Consider the following 15,639-nt stretch of genomic DNA (forward strand, 5'->3'; position numbering starts at 1 on the left):
AAGTTATCATGACAAAAAATTTTTTTTATAGGGTTACAATGTTAGTCTCTTAAACAATGCCAAGACCTCAGCTTCAGAAGAACTATATATAGGGAAAAATATATATTAAAAGAATACACCAGGTTTAATATAGTTTAAGCTCAATCAACATAATTTGTGGCAAATATTTTTTTAACCTAAATAATACATCTCTACTGGTCCCCCCTTTAAAAAAAGAGGTTTTCTGTAAACTTTAAAATACTCACTGTCTCAATAGTATAGAAACAATACTTAAACAAATATGCGTTAACATGATTATAAGGTGAAAAAAAAAAAATGGTATAAACCCTGTAATTGTTTTTAACTATTTACAACTGAAACAATAATGCATTTTAGGATAATTGAAACCCTAATTTTTTTTAATAAAAGGGAGTCAGCATAATTATTTTTTTGTTATCAACACACCTATGATGTTGACTGAGCTATACTTGTATTGAACTCTGAATATTCATTTTAAATACTCAGACGTATGTGTCCCATTTTGCCAAATGTCCCACTTTGTAATGCTATAAATTGAACTCTCATCCCTTCATCTTAAATCTCTCATTGTTACTGCTTAATATTTAGACAGTGTGAATGTGAGGCTGGTTGATGGTCACAGTCGCTGTGCTGGTAGAGTGGAGGTTCTTCATAGAGGTCAGTGGGGAACAGTGTGTGATGATCTTTGGGATTTGGCTGATGCTGCAGTGGTGTGTAGAGAGCTGGACTGTGGAGAACCTGTAGATGCTCTGGGTGATGCTCATTTTGGACCAGGATCAGGACCAATCTGGTTGAGTTTTGTCATGTGTACTGGATCAGAGACAACACTGAAGAACTGTGGCTCAAGAGAATGGGGTAAAAGCAACTGTGATCATATAGAGATGCTGGAGTCATTTGCTCAGGTAAGTATTTTACATATTAAAATTCATATGCGCTTCCAGATTGGCTTCTAATTTTTAAAGAAAAGTTTTAAAATGTTGACTTCAATAATAAGTAAATGTTATATTTATGTTTGTTGTGGTTTTCTTTTGTGTTTTTACTTTATTCATTATAAGACTAAAAATAAAATGACTTTGATGCAGAAATCATTATCTTGAAGCCCCATAAATAAGCCATGCTTTTGTTGATCTGTGTTGTCTTATTCAGAAGTCCGGCTGGTTGGAGGTTCTCGCTGCTCTGGGAGGTTAGAGATACTTGATGATCAGTCGTGGGTTTCAGTGTGTGACGCTGCCTTTGACCAGCAGGATGCAGAGGTTGTGTGTAGAGAGCTGGACTGTGGGGCTCCTGTACAGGTGCTGGGAGAAGATGCTTTTGGCAAAGGACTCCCAGGGCGTCAAAAACTGAAGCATGGTCAAGTGCCTTCCGCGTCACAACGGAGACGTCGAAGGTACCCCTAGGCGTCACGTAATTGACGAACAAGGAACTCCATTGATTTCAACGGGTACCCCTAGGCGTCACTTTATTGACGAACAAGGAACTCCATTGATTTCAACGGGTACCCCTAGGCGTCATTTTATTGACGAACAAGGAACTCCATTGATTTCAACGGGTACCCCTAGGCGTCACTTTATTGACGAACAAGGAACTCCATTGATTTCAACGGGTACCCCTAGGCGTCATTTTATTGACGAACAAGGAACTCCATTGATTTCAACGGTTTGCCTTAAGCGTCAGATTAAGACGCAAAAGGCAAATTAGGCTACGTCATCGAAATTTTCTGAAGCTCTGGTAAGAAATAAGGCCTAATAAATTTATGTTTTTTTATAGCTAAGTTTGTATAGCTACATAAATGTATTTAATGTCCATAAATCCGCTTTTTAATATTATCTGTAGAAGACTTTTATCTGGGCTAGGCTACCTCCAGCAACTCCAAAGCTTTAAAATCCATAACGCATGTGTGTATACATGTATACATACATATACACACATGTACGCAATGTGCATAAAATGTACGAAAAAATATAAAAATACAAATAAATAAATGAATGAATTAATTAATTAATTAATAATAATAGGCAAGGCAAGGCAAGGCAAGTTTATTTATATAGCACATTTCATACACAATGGCAATTCAAAGTGCTTTACATAGAAGAAATTAAAATAATAAAAGAAATAAGAATAATTAAAACAGTTTAGAAAAATAGAATAAAATACAGTACAAACATTCGGACGAACAGTGGCACAGTGCTCATTCAGTAAATGCATAGCTAAACAGATGTGTTTTGAGTCTGGATTTGAAAGTGACTACAGTAGGAGCACGTCTGATCTCCTCTGGAAGCTGGTTCCAGCTGCGGCTGGCATAATAGCTAAAAGCGGACTCGCCATGCTTAGAGTGAACCCTTGGTATTTCTAGCTGATATGATCCTAATGATCTGAGTGATCTGTTGGGTTTATATTCTGTGAGCATATCTGCAATGTATTGAGGTCCTAGGCCATTAAATGATTTATATACCAGTAATAATACTTTAAAATCAATCCTAAATTTAACTGGGAGCCAGTGTAAAGACCTGAGGACTGGTGTGATATGTTCATATTTTCTAGTTCTGCTCAGAATCCGGGCGGCAGCGTTCTGTATGAGCTGCAACTGTCTTATGGTCTTTTTGGGAAGGCCAGTGAGGAGTCCATTACAATAATCCACCCTGCTGGTGATGAAAGCATGAACAAGTTTCTCTAAGTCTTGTCTGGAAACAAAGCATCTAATTCTTGCAATATTTTTCAGATGATAGTATGCTGATTTAGTTATTGCTTTGACATGACTACTGAAACTAAGGTCTGACTCTAGTGACACACCGAGATTCCTGACTTGATTTTTAGTTGTTTGACCCCTAGAGTGAAGGTATGCGTTCACCTTGAGAACTTCATCTTTGTTTCCGAACGCAATGACTTCAGTTTTGTCTTTGTTTAACTGAAGAAAGTTTTGACACATCCAACTGTTGACTTCGTCAATGCATTGGCACAGGGAGTCAATTGGGCTATAATCGTTAGGCGATAGGGCTAAGTAGATCTGTGTGTCGTCTGCATAGCTGTGGTAAGCAATTTGGTTCTTTCTCATTATTTGGCTCATTGGGAGCATATACAGGTTGAACAGGAGTGGCGCAAGAATCGAGCCTTGAGGGACTCCGCATGTCATGGATGTCCACTCAGACTTATGATCTCCTATACTCACATAATAACCTCTCCCATCTAAGTATGACCTGAACCATTTTAGGACTATCCCAGAAAGCCCCACCCAGTTTTCCAGCCTGTCAAGAAGTATGTTATGATCGACAGTGTCAAATGCAGCACTGAGGTCGAGTAGTACCAGCACTGATAATTTGCCTGAATCAGTATTTAAGTGAATATCGTTTATTATCTTTATGAGCGCTGTCTCTGTGCTGTGGTGCGGTCGGAAACCAGACTGAAAATTGTCAAAGGATCCATTCAAGCTCAAGAATTTGTTCAGCTGATTGAAGACAACTTTTTCAATGATCTTGCCTATGAAAGGAAGATTTGAGATCGGTCTATAGTTGCTTAATATGGTCTTATCCAGATTGCTCTTTTTCAGGAGGGGCTTGACAATTGCAGTTTTCAGGGAGTTTGGAAAACTCCCAGAGCGAAGTGAGACATTTACCACTTCTAGAAGATCTGCTTCTAAACTGTTTAACACACTTTTGAAAAATGATGTGGGAAGTGTGTCAAGAGCACAGGTTGATGTTTTAAGGTGCTGTACAGTTTCTTCCAAAATTTTGCCATCAATTTCTTTGAAATCAGACATAGTGACTACTTTCTCAGGTGGTCTGATCTGTCTGACCTCAGTGCAACTCAAGGATGTGCTGATCACCTTTCTGATATTACTGATTTTCTCAGAGAAGAAAGAAGCAAACTCACTGCACTTGTTGTCTGAGAGCATTTCACTGGGAATCTGGCTTGGAGGGTTTGTCAGTCTCTCTACAGTAGCAAAAAGAGTGCGTGTGTTGTTTAAATTGCTGTTTATAATATTTGAGAAGAAAGTCTGTCTAGCTTTGCCTAGTTCCATATTAAAAGCATGAAGGCTGTCTTTGTAGATGTTATAATGGACTACAAGTTTAGTCTTCCGCCACATGCGCTCTACTTTTCTGCATTGTCTTTTCATATTTTGCACTGCTGTTGAGTTTCTCCAAGGTGCTTTTTGTCTGCCACTCTTCTTCCTGACTTTCACAGGAGCAATATCATCAATTATACCTTTAACTTTTGAGTTAAAAGAATCAAGGAGAAAATCAACAGAGTCTGCAGATATGCTTGGTGTTAAGGATATAGCCTTCATAAATAGTACACTAGTGTTCTCATTTAAGCATCTCTTCTTGACAGACACAGATCTAGCTTCAGTGGCAGGAGAGATCAATATATCAAAGAAAATACAGAAATGATCAGACAGTGCTACATCCTTAATAACAATTAATGAAATGTTTAGACCCTTACTGATAAGTAAATCTAGAGTGTGTCCACGATTGTGTGTGGGTCCATGTATATGCTGAGTCAGATCAAAAGTTTTTAAAACAGTTTTGATTTCTTCTGCCATATTGTTCTCTGCACAATCTATGTGAATGTTAAAATCTCCTGCAATGGCAAAACAGTCAAACTCTGAGGTAATTGTTGATAACAGTTCTGTAAAGTCCTCAGTGAAGGCTGGAGAGTATTTTGGAGGCCTGTAAATAATGATAAGTAAAATGCGTGGAGCACCTTTCAACACAATACCCAGATATTCGAAAGAAGGGTAATTCCCAAATGATATTTGCTTACATTGATAGATATCTTTAAAAAGAGCAGCTAGACCCCCACCTCTCTTAACAGCTCTGCAGACACTCATAAAAGTAAAGTTAGGAGGGGCTGCTTCATTGAGGATTGTTGCACTGCAGCTGGCTTCTAGCCAGGTTTCATTTAGAAGCATAAAATCCAGGTTGTTTGTGGTTATTAAATCGTTGACTAGAAGTGATTTATTTTTAAGTGAACGAATGTTTAAAAGTGCTAACTTAACAGTCTTACTTTTTGTCCCCACATCAATCTTACTTTGACGTGTAATAGGCACCAGATTAGTTAGGTTTGCTGCACGGCTATTGAAGGCCTTAGATTTTCTATCTTGTAATAAAACAGCAATAGAGAAAGATACAGGCACACTGGGTTCCCGCTTGTTCTGTAAACATTTGAGAAAGTTACTGTTATCAGAGCGGGGACCCAAAACACATCACTGAGAGCTGGTATCAGTTGTTTTTAGTTCACCTCGAGCAGATGGAGGAGGGTGTGGGCCCTGGCGTTGTGGCAGAGGCCGAAGAGCTCTCACAGGAGGGGGAGGGCGAGCTGGGCCCGCAGGCTTGGGTGGTAATGGTGCCTGTCGTTTTTTGGTTGGTATCTGGGGGCTCGCAGCAAAAGAGTGGGATAGTCTGGTTCCAGCATGCACCAGTTCTTCCATTTTCTGTGAGAAACACAGAAGAGGCGATGCTGGAGAGAGGGATAGCGTGTCTGGTGAAAGGGGCTGTTGCTCTGGTGTTATAGGAGGTTGTGATATGCTGTCCTGGCTTCCCTGGCTGTTTTCCCGGAAGTCGTCATTGGGTGCTGAATCTTCAAGCAGTTCTGATATGTCTCTCTGTGGGCAGGGCTCAGCTGAGATTGTGTCCGTGAGCAGAGGTTGTTGTGGCGGAGTGGTGTTATCATTGTCCTTGTGTGATATGTCAACCGCATGTCCATTTTGCTGCTGAAGTGAAGTCCCGTGGTCATTCATACTGTGTCCAGGTGTGTGTGTGCCGTTCAGATTGACTGGATTGGCACAAACTGCAGAAGGATGTATGAGGGAGAAGTAGAAATTGTCCTTTAACACTCTTGAACCAAGTTTGTTTGGGTGATGGCCATCCCGATGAAAAAGTTGTCTCTGACTCCAGAAAAGATTGAAATTGTCAATGAAGTTTACTCCTTTTATATTGCAGGTTTTTTGCAGCCATGTATTTAGCCCAAGCAACCGTGAAAACCTGTTTGTTCCTCTTGCTGGGAGAGGTCCACTGATGAATGTTTGAACTTTCAGTCTTTTAAGTGTTTCAAAAAGTTCATTGAAATCCTTCTTAAGGAGTTCTGACTGCTCTTTATGAATATCATTCTTCCCCACATGTATGATGAGTCGATTTGCAGTCTTATGTTTCATCAGAATGTTCTGAAGTTCCCTGTTTACATCAGAAGTTGTTGCTTGTGGAAGGCAGCATGTAGTTGTATCACTGCTGCTAATGTTTCTGATTGTGGAGTCCCCCACTATCAGAGTCCTGGGCTCGGCTGCGCTCTGAGCTGAGTGCCGCTGTCTGCTCGACCTTGAGCGCCAGTTAGCATCAGTGTTAGCTACTGGCCCATTCAGTCTGTGTTCGATCACATTCATCACATTTGGGGATTCCTCATTTACATTCATTAGTACTTCAAATCTGTTCTCAAGATGTATAAGCGGTGGTAGGAGACCAGTGTTTGCAATCCTTGTCAGAGCTGTATCTGGGGTAGAGGATGCTACTGCGGCAATATGTGATGCTCGTGACAATCTGATGTCTCGAGTGCCTTTGGGTCTCGCTCCCTGTTTGTGCCATCGATTAGTAAGTCGATCGGCTTGTTTCTCTACCTGTCGAGGAGCACTAGTTTCATGGGACTCACCGGTATGCTGAGGGTGTCCATGACGAAGCTCTGTTGTGTGCTCCGTCTGGTTTGGTGGTCCCGTAAGTAACTTTGTTTCGAGAACTGCAATCCTTTGTAAAAGTCTGTGGCAGTTAGTGCAGCAAGTAGATTCTTGAACCTGAAGAGGCATTTTCTCTCTTATCCGTATGAATGTAGGCAGTTGTGTTTTCCTTTCCCGGAATGTAAGCTGGTCGGGTAAAAGAATTCTGCGTTTTTGTAGTAATCCAAACTTTGTTGTCTGAGCACTGTGGTGTTTGCTGAAGTTAAAATTAGGTGATAAAAGGAAATAAAATATAAAAATATAGGAGATAAAATGTAAAAGCGATAGAGCAAAGCGCGGAGCAGTAAGCAAGAGCGTCCGAACAGTAGCTGAGCAGGAAGGGACTAGGGCTTAAACAATCATTTAATTATGCATTATAAAAACGCATATATATATATATGCGTTTTTATAATGCATAATTAAATGATTGTTTAGGCCTACTGTATCCTTATTATTATTAATTAATTAATTCATTCATTCATTTATTTATTTGTATTTTTATATTTTTTCGTACATTTTATGCACATTGCGTACATGTGTGTATATGTATACATGTATACACACATGCGTTATGGATTTTAAAGCTTTGGAGTTGCTGGAGGTAGCCTAGCCCAGATAAAAGTCTTCTACAGATAATATTAAAAAGCGGATTTATGGACATTAAATACATTTATGTAGCTATACAAACTTAGCTATAAAAAACATAAATTTATTAGGCCTTATTTCTTACCAGAGCTTCAGAAAATTTCGATGACGTAGCCTAATTTGCCTTTTGCGTCTTAATCTGACGCTTAAGGCAAACCGTTGAAATCAATGGAGTTCCTTGTTCGTCAATAAAATGACGCCTAGGGGTACCCGTTGAAATCAATGGAGTTCCTTGTTCGTCAATAAAGTGACGCCTAGGGGTACCCGTTGAAATCAATGGAGTTCCTTGTTCGTCAATTACGTGACGCCTAGGGGTACCTTCGACGTCTCCGTTGTGACGCCGAAGGCACTTGACCATGCTTCAGTTTTTGACGCCCTGGGAGTGAGAATGGGTTGTCAGATGTGGACACAAGAGATTCAGTGCAGAGGAAATGAGTCTCAGATTCACCTCTGTCCAACATCCCCGTTAGATGAAAACAACTGTTCATATGAAAATGATGTTGGATTGGTGTGTGCAGGTTTGAGCCTTTTTTAAATAAACTGAAATCAAATTTAATGTTCCCAAAATCTACACTAAATATTAGTAAATTTTATCATATTTTTCCTCAGTCTTTCCTTTTGTCCATATGTCTTTACTCCCTATTTATTTATTTTATAGACAATTTGAGAGTGAGACTGGTAAATGGCAGCAGTCGCTGTGCTGGTAGAGTGGAGGTTCTTCATAGAGGTCAGTGGGGAACAGTGTGTGGTTATTTCTGGGATATGACTGAAGCTGCAGTGGTGTGTAGAGAGCTGGACTGTGGAGAACCTGTAGATGCTCTGGGTGATGCTCATTTTGGACCAGGATCAGGACCAATCTGGACAAATCGCAAGTTTTGTTCGGGATCAGAATCTACACTGAAGAACTGTGGAACAGTAAATTGGGGTTTTTATGACTGTGATCATCCTAAAGATGCAGGAGTAATCTGCTCAGGTAAACTGCTCCAAACCCTGCACTGTTTTTACATCACTGATAATTCAACTGCCTTAAAGGGAAAGTTCAACCAAAAATGAAAAATCAGTCATCATTTACTTTGTGTCTTTTCAAACCTCTATGACTTTGTTCTGTAGAGCACAAAATGTTTTGTTTTTTTGTTTTTGTCATAAAAAAAGTCATTATATTGAAAAGACTACCAGGATATTCTGTAAAATTCCCCTTTTATGTTCCATAAAAAAGAAAGTCCGATGATATGGATTGACATGAGAGACTGAGTAATTTGACTATTTTACTCCTTTCACATTAATAAGTGGTGCTTTATGGTAGAACAATAATGACAAGAATTACACACCTTTAGATAAACAAAATTGAAAAGTTTCTTATCTCTTGCTACTTCAGGTGTCAGGCTTATTGGAAACTCCAGTTGCTCTGGGAGGTTAGAGATACTTGATGATCAGTCGTGGGTTTCAGTGTGTGACGCTGCCTTTGACCAGCAGGATGCAGAGGTTGTGTGTAGAGAGCTGGACTGTGGGGCTCCTGTACAGGTGCTGGGAGAAGATGCTTTTGGCAAAGGAGACGCTCAGATGTGGACACAAGAGATTCAGTGCAGAGGAAACGAGTCTCAGATTTCATTTTGCTCAATTTCATTATCACACAAACAAAGCTGTACCAGTGACTATAATGTGAGTTTAAAGAGATCAGGTTAACTGAGGGCTGTGAAGGGAATGTGGAGGTTTTCTACAATGGATCCTGGGGTAATGTGTGCTGGAACCAGATGGACAGAGACACAGTGAGTCTGATCTGTCAAGAGCTGAACTGTGGAAGATCTGGTGCTTTTTCCAATTCTATCCCAAGACTGGAATCAGCTCGTAACTGGCTGGATGAAGTCAAATGTCGACAACATGATTCCAATTTGTGGCAGTGTCCATCTTCACCCTGGGGACAGAATGACTGTGGTGAAGATGAAGTGGCCCAAATCACCTGCTCTGGTAAGACTGATTTCCATTGCAATTTCCATCTCTAAAAATACAACAATCAGTTAACATTATTGAGTGTATAAACAAAATGTGTCTATATAATATTTAATTTACTTGTGATTACAGAACAGGAGAGTCATGAGTCCCCTAGAAGCTATTTGTCATGCTTCACATCTCCACATCAGAGACAGTGTTCAGGTAAGTTAATTTGATTTAGAAGAACATAAAAACCCTTATGAAAAATAAGTATACTTCAAGTTCATTTTATGAAGTATACTTAAGTAATGTTCAAGTATATTTTTAAGTATACATTATGCAGTAAGTAATGTCAATATGTACTAGTAGTAAACTTGTAAGTGTACTATTTTAATACCGCTTGGGACTAAATTGGCCCACTTTTAGTATATAAAAGTATGTTTAAGTGTACTATAAGTGTAGTAAACTTTAAGTGCACAACTAGTTCATAATTACGTTTCTCATTTGTACTGCAAGTGAACTTATGGGTATACTAGTAGTTTACTATTTTAACACTTGTAGCACATTTTTAGTTTATGAAAGTACATTTTGAAGTATACTCTCAGTAAACTATTAATTTAGTAGTTATATACTGTAGCCTACTACAAGTTTTGTTTAAGTGAACTTAACATCATACTTGTAGTTTACTAATTATCAGGCATGAAAACTGGTCAGGGGTAAAAAAGGTGAGAAGGATACGGCAGCAAAAAATCCAATCAACTTTATATCACATTTGAAAAAAACAAGGTTACCAAAGTGCTGCACAAAGAATACATAGAAAATATAATAACACATAAAACATATAAAATATGGGGGCCATTTTAATGTATGGAGGCAAGTATTTACACAAAACACGCAGCATGAGATTATCTTTTCTTTTTTGCCTGAACCAGAATCTCAAGGGCCTGTTTTCTGTTTAGCAGCATGTCAGCCTTGCCCTCTTCTCCTCCTCTTCAGCTGCCTGTTTTTTGAGATCCTGAGCACTACTGGATCCTTTGCAGTGCATCACTCTCTCCTATCTCTCCGTGCGAAATATGGGGGGGCTCCCCAGATTTAAACTTTTTTTTTAACCTTTCTGTTAAAATAGCACGTTTTCTACCCGGTCTTTTTCAATAGTATCTGGTAACCATACGCGAGCGCGCGATTTCTAGATGATCTGGATGAAGCGCGGATGATCTGAAAACACAGACAAGTAAACTGGAGTTCCGCGATCTTCATTTGAGATTTTCATTGAAAATATGAAATCTTTTTTCAAATATTTAATATATTATTCCCCTCTTCTTCTATCTTCTAAATATTCTATCACTTGTTTCAGCTTCTTCTTCTCCTGTGTTTTGATCCAGTGATTCTGTACTAGATTAGAAGATGTGTCATAGCGCTCCCTACCGTATAAGAGTGAAAACATGGATAGCTGGAAATTAAAGAGTAAAGTAGAATTAAAGTAAATTCCTATGTACACTACCAGTGGACTAGCCTACACAAAAATTCAGATACACAGAATTAGAAACATATCTGTTTTATATCAATATTTTAATCAATATTTTCAAACAATGTAAGTTTCTTAAGACTGTAGCCTATACATGAAAAACTATGTAAAAAAAGTATATTTAATAGGCTACTCGGTCAAAAGAGTTAACACAACTACAAGCCAAGTATACTTTGAATACTTAATTATACTTTTAAGTATATCTTGATAAACAAATTGAGTACAAGTATAGGCCAAATATACTTGGACTTTTCTCTCAGTATAAGTCAAGTACACTAAAGTGTAATTTTAAGTATATTTCTGAGAAGTACATAAAGTATATTTTTGAGAAGTATATAAAATTTAGACTGAAAGTATGCTTTCTTATTTTTAGTTGAAAATTAGTATACTAATAGAACACTTGAATAAACGTATTATTATTATCGCTGTGTACAAGATCAGGTTCAGTTCCATGCTTATTTTATTTACTCTATAAGCTATTCCAGCCGAAAGCTTGTTACTATATAAACATGAACGTGTTAGTTTATAAGACAGTGTGTAAAATTATGTTTTAAAAAAAGTATTTAATGAGCTACTCAATCAAAATAGTAAAAATAAGTACAAGCAAAGAATATTTAGAATACTTAATCATACTTTTAAGTATATCTCAATCAACAAGTATAGGCCAAATATACTTAGACTTTTCTGTCAGTATAAGTCAAGTATACTTAAGTGCAATTTGAAGTATATTTCTGAGAAGAACATAAACTATATTTCTGAGAAGTACATAAAAAGTAGACTGAAACTAAACTTTCTTATTTTAGTTTAAAAGAAGCATACTAGCACACTTGAATAAACTTCTATTTCGTAAGGGAATCATAACAGCCATATGTGTTGTATGTATTATATTTAATTTAATTCTTGGGAACCAAGAGGATTTAATCTCACTCCACAGATATACCTGTAGGTGTTTCTGTCTTGACAGAACTCTGTTGGCCAATAACTTGTCTGTGATTTTAGAGCATGTTCCTCTCAGACTGAGTGGAGGTTTGGGCCGGTGCTCTGGGAGGCTGGAGGTGTATCATAACGCTGTGTGGGGTTCAGTCTGTGCTGATCTGTGGGACATCAGCGATGCTCAGGTGGTCTGCAGGCAGCTGGGTTGTGGAGCAGCACTGAGGGCTGATGGGAATTCAGTCTTTGGTGCTGGTGAAGGTGTTGTGTGGCTGAACAGAGTCGAGTGCAGAGGGAATGAGATTCACCTGTGGGACTGTCCTCTCTCCCTGAAGAACCACACTGACTGCTCCCACAAAGAGCACGCTGGACTCACCTGTGCAGGTCACAGCAAAACACTGAGTAATATTAGTCATTTTTAAATAATTTAAGTGGTAATAATATTTGTGTATTTGCTTTTTCCAATGTGTTTGTGTCTGTTTTGCCAGATTTGTCAGTGTCCACTACTCCTGCCACAACAACATCAGCTTCTCCTCCAGTTTCTCAGACAGTGCGCTCAACATCAGTCACTCCTCCACAAACTCCTCCAGTGTCTCTCTCTGTGCTTGTGGTTGTACTGGGAGTTTTGCTCTTACTGCTCTTAGTGCCACTGCTTATACTGATTCAGCAGAACAGAGTGATGAGGAGAGGTAGGAGAGATCCAGAGACTGTCATATTGTGTGTTATTCAGTGTGTGATCAGTCATGTGTTGTGAACTGACAGCAGGTTTGTCTGTCTACACTCACAGCTCTCTCTAAGAGGAGACACAGGACGACGACTGAGGCCGTTTATGAGGAGCTTCATCACAGACCCACTAATAGACAGAGTTTCTTCACTCAGAGGGGTGAGTAAATGTCATAGAGTCTGATTTGTGAAGATCATTATCACTTTATTCATAGATGTGAGTAGAATAAATCACATAGATCCATTTGTGGGACTTTTGTGTATAATCAGAAATACAGTGTTAGTGTTGTGATTCAGAGGAAGTGGGGATTTTGGCTGATTTACGATTTTGAACGTGTGTCTGTTAGATCTACTCCTCTATAATAGGAAGTGTCCTTTCAGAAGAACAGCATTCTGGGTATGAAGATGCTGATGAGATTCTTTCAGGTTAGAGGACTCAAACATAACAATCTTAACTGCGACATACAGAAATGAATGGATGTTAAATTAATTAAAAACATTCTCTTAGCAGGTTACTTAGTTTAAATTATATAAACCATTCATAATAAATCAGATACGGATTTATTGAACCTTTTTTTATTTCATCTACAACATCACCACCACTGAAGGGTCAAATAAAGGTCAGTGACTTTAACTGATTTCACTAAATGAAATGAACTATTGGGCCTCTGATTAGTAAAAGCAGTTTTTGTTTATTTCCTCCTTGCTGTTTACTCATTTAGAAGAGCAGCAAATCACACCTGAGAATTATGATGATATAATCACTGCTGGACTGAGATCTCATGATACAGGTTTATTTCTTATTATCATTTCTACAGGTTTTATTTAAACTGAACAAAATTATAAACACAACACTTTTGTTTATGCCCCCTTTTTTCATGAGCTGAACTGAAAGAAGCACTTCTCCTTTGCCGAGATAATCCATCCACCTCACAGGTGTGGCATATCAAAATGCTGATTAGACAGCATGATTATTGCACAGGTGTGCCTTAGGCTGGCCACAATTAAAGGCCACTCTAAAATGTGCAGTTTTATCACGCAGCACAATGCCACAGATGTCGCAAGTTTTGAGGGAGCGTGCAATTGGCATGCTGACTGCAGGAATGTCCACCCGAGCTGTTGCCCGTGAATTGAATGTTCATTTCTCTACCATAAGCCGTCTCCAAATGCATTTCAAAGAATTTGGCAATACATCCAACTGGCCTCACAACCGCAGCCCACGTGTAACTGTAGTGTGGTTAAAATCAATATGATTTATACTAGAGAAAAATAAAGTGTAATTGAGGAAATGTCCACTAGGGGGAAACCAAAGGCTGCAGGCAGTAGCTGACACACTCTATGTTTTGCGTCACAGTCAATACAGCTGGCGCACAGACAACAGCGAGTTCGTGTCGTCTCATTTTATTTATGTCTATTTTCCCCTTTTCCAGGTATAGACTATTTATAAATTCATTTCTGTTGTGAGGTAAAACTATACAGTGGTTGTAGAGCTCATTATTTCTCCTGAACATATATGAAAATGTGAGATTTGATGGTTTAATTATCGTGTGTTTGACATGCTAACCACGAGGAAACTGTGGGTTAAACTGAGTGTATCTTATCCATTTTATTTACTGAAATGGTTAGAAACAAATGAGCAAATGTTATGTGGAACATAGTCCATGTTGTTTTCTGTATTTCATGGTTAATCTGTTTATTGATAAGTGACTGCTGAAATAGTGTTCCATTTTATTTTAGTGTCAAAGAAGTTGTAGAACAGTTTATACAGGACTAAATGTGAAAAAATGCAGGTTTAATGCTTATACAAATTCACAGTGATAAAAATGAGAAGTTATAAAAATGTATTTAAATTACAGTTATGATGACTGTTGTGATACAGTGTTATACATTGCTGATTTTGTCTGCATACTAATGTGAACTAATGTATTGATGTATACATTCAATTTTCTATTATGTTGTTTTGAAAAAGAAAGAAATGAGTTTACACAGTCAATACAGCTGGCGCACAGACAACAGCGAGTTCGTGTCGTCTCATTTTATTTATGTCTATTTTCCCCTTTTCCAGGGGTGCAACATTTTGGAGGCCCCAGCGAGGATGGATGGTCCCTGGTCCTGCCGATCGATGTAGTGCCAGACGACAACATTCCACCTTGCAACAACAACCATCACGATAAAAGGTCGGCGGTGTGCAGTATAGTCTCACGACCAGACGGGCAGAAGTGCTGGTAATCTGAGGTTCCTTATGCTAACCAGGAGAAGCTGCAAGTTCTTCCTGCCCAAGTAGACATTCTGTTTTACACTGACACTGACCATTTATTCACAACCAACATGGAGACGCTAGAGGACTTGAAACTTGAAGTAGTTGGGACACTTTATACACTGAGTAGTGATCAGTTGATTGCAGTGTGTAACTTTCTACATATCTTTGGTACCGAACATGAGAATATTTTGGGGAAAAGTCGTTCATTTCTAATTGCACACATTGTGAAGTATATAGAAAGAGATGAGGTAGAGGAACTTGAGGACCAAGGTATGTCTCTCCTCCTTAACCTGAAAGACAAAATTGTTGAAATTCAACTACCAATTCAGCCTGCAATTCAGAATTCTGTAGAGCCGCAACAAGTAGCTCAGGTGTCAGAACAGGAAATGCTGCAAAAACAGATTGAAGCACTGCAGTTAGCTTTACAATTATCACTACAGAAAACACAAAGTGAAACAAAACATGAAGTAAAGACAGTGAATCAAACAAACCAGAACAGTAATCCAATAAGAGATCTCACCCAACCATTTATGTGGCAAAGAGAGTTTAAAATAGCGGGCCAAATTGGAGAACCAGGACAAAAAGATAAACTTAGTTTCTCTAGCATGGCTCATCAAATTGAAAATGGAATAAAGAAAAACGTCCCTGAACACGAAATAGTACATGCAGTCATCAAAGCAATCGCGCCTGGCATGCAACTACGCAGTTACTTAGAGGGCAAAGGCAATTTAACGTTACCTACCTTGAGAAGAATCCTTCGCTCACATTATCAGGAGAAGGGCGCTACCGAACTGTACAAACAACTCATGTCAGAGGCCCAAGACAGCAAAGAAACCCCTCAGAACTTTCTCATTCGTGCATTAGATCTGAGGCAGAAAATTCTTTTTGCATCACAGGAGGCTGAGTCTAGCC

At 38.7% G+C, this 15,639-nt stretch overlaps 1 protein-coding gene across 1 annotated transcript in view; it reads left to right on the forward strand.

Annotated features, from left to right (window-relative positions):
* LOC307157727 (uncharacterized protein) overlaps positions 1–15,639 on the forward strand; it is a gene marked incomplete at its 5' end in the record, with an annotated part of 174,088 nt that overhangs the window by 119,533 nt on the left and 38,916 nt on the right. The window contains 10 exon segments of the mRNA XM_079869651.1: positions 607–920; positions 1,165–1,201; positions 8,019–8,333; positions 8,736–8,955; positions 9,039–9,325; positions 9,440–9,511; positions 11,814–12,128; positions 12,233–12,433; positions 12,532–12,627; positions 14,533–14,651. Coding sequence (XP_079725777.1) covers positions 607–920; positions 1,165–1,201; positions 8,019–8,333; positions 8,736–8,955; positions 9,039–9,325; positions 9,440–9,511; positions 11,814–12,128; positions 12,233–12,433; positions 12,532–12,627; positions 14,533–14,651 — 1,976 coding nt within the window.

Source organism: Squalius cephalus (assembly GCF_949319135.1).
Source record: "Squalius cephalus genome assembly, chromosome: 4".
Lineage (NCBI taxonomy): Eukaryota > Metazoa > Chordata > Actinopteri > Cypriniformes > Leuciscidae > Squalius > Squalius cephalus.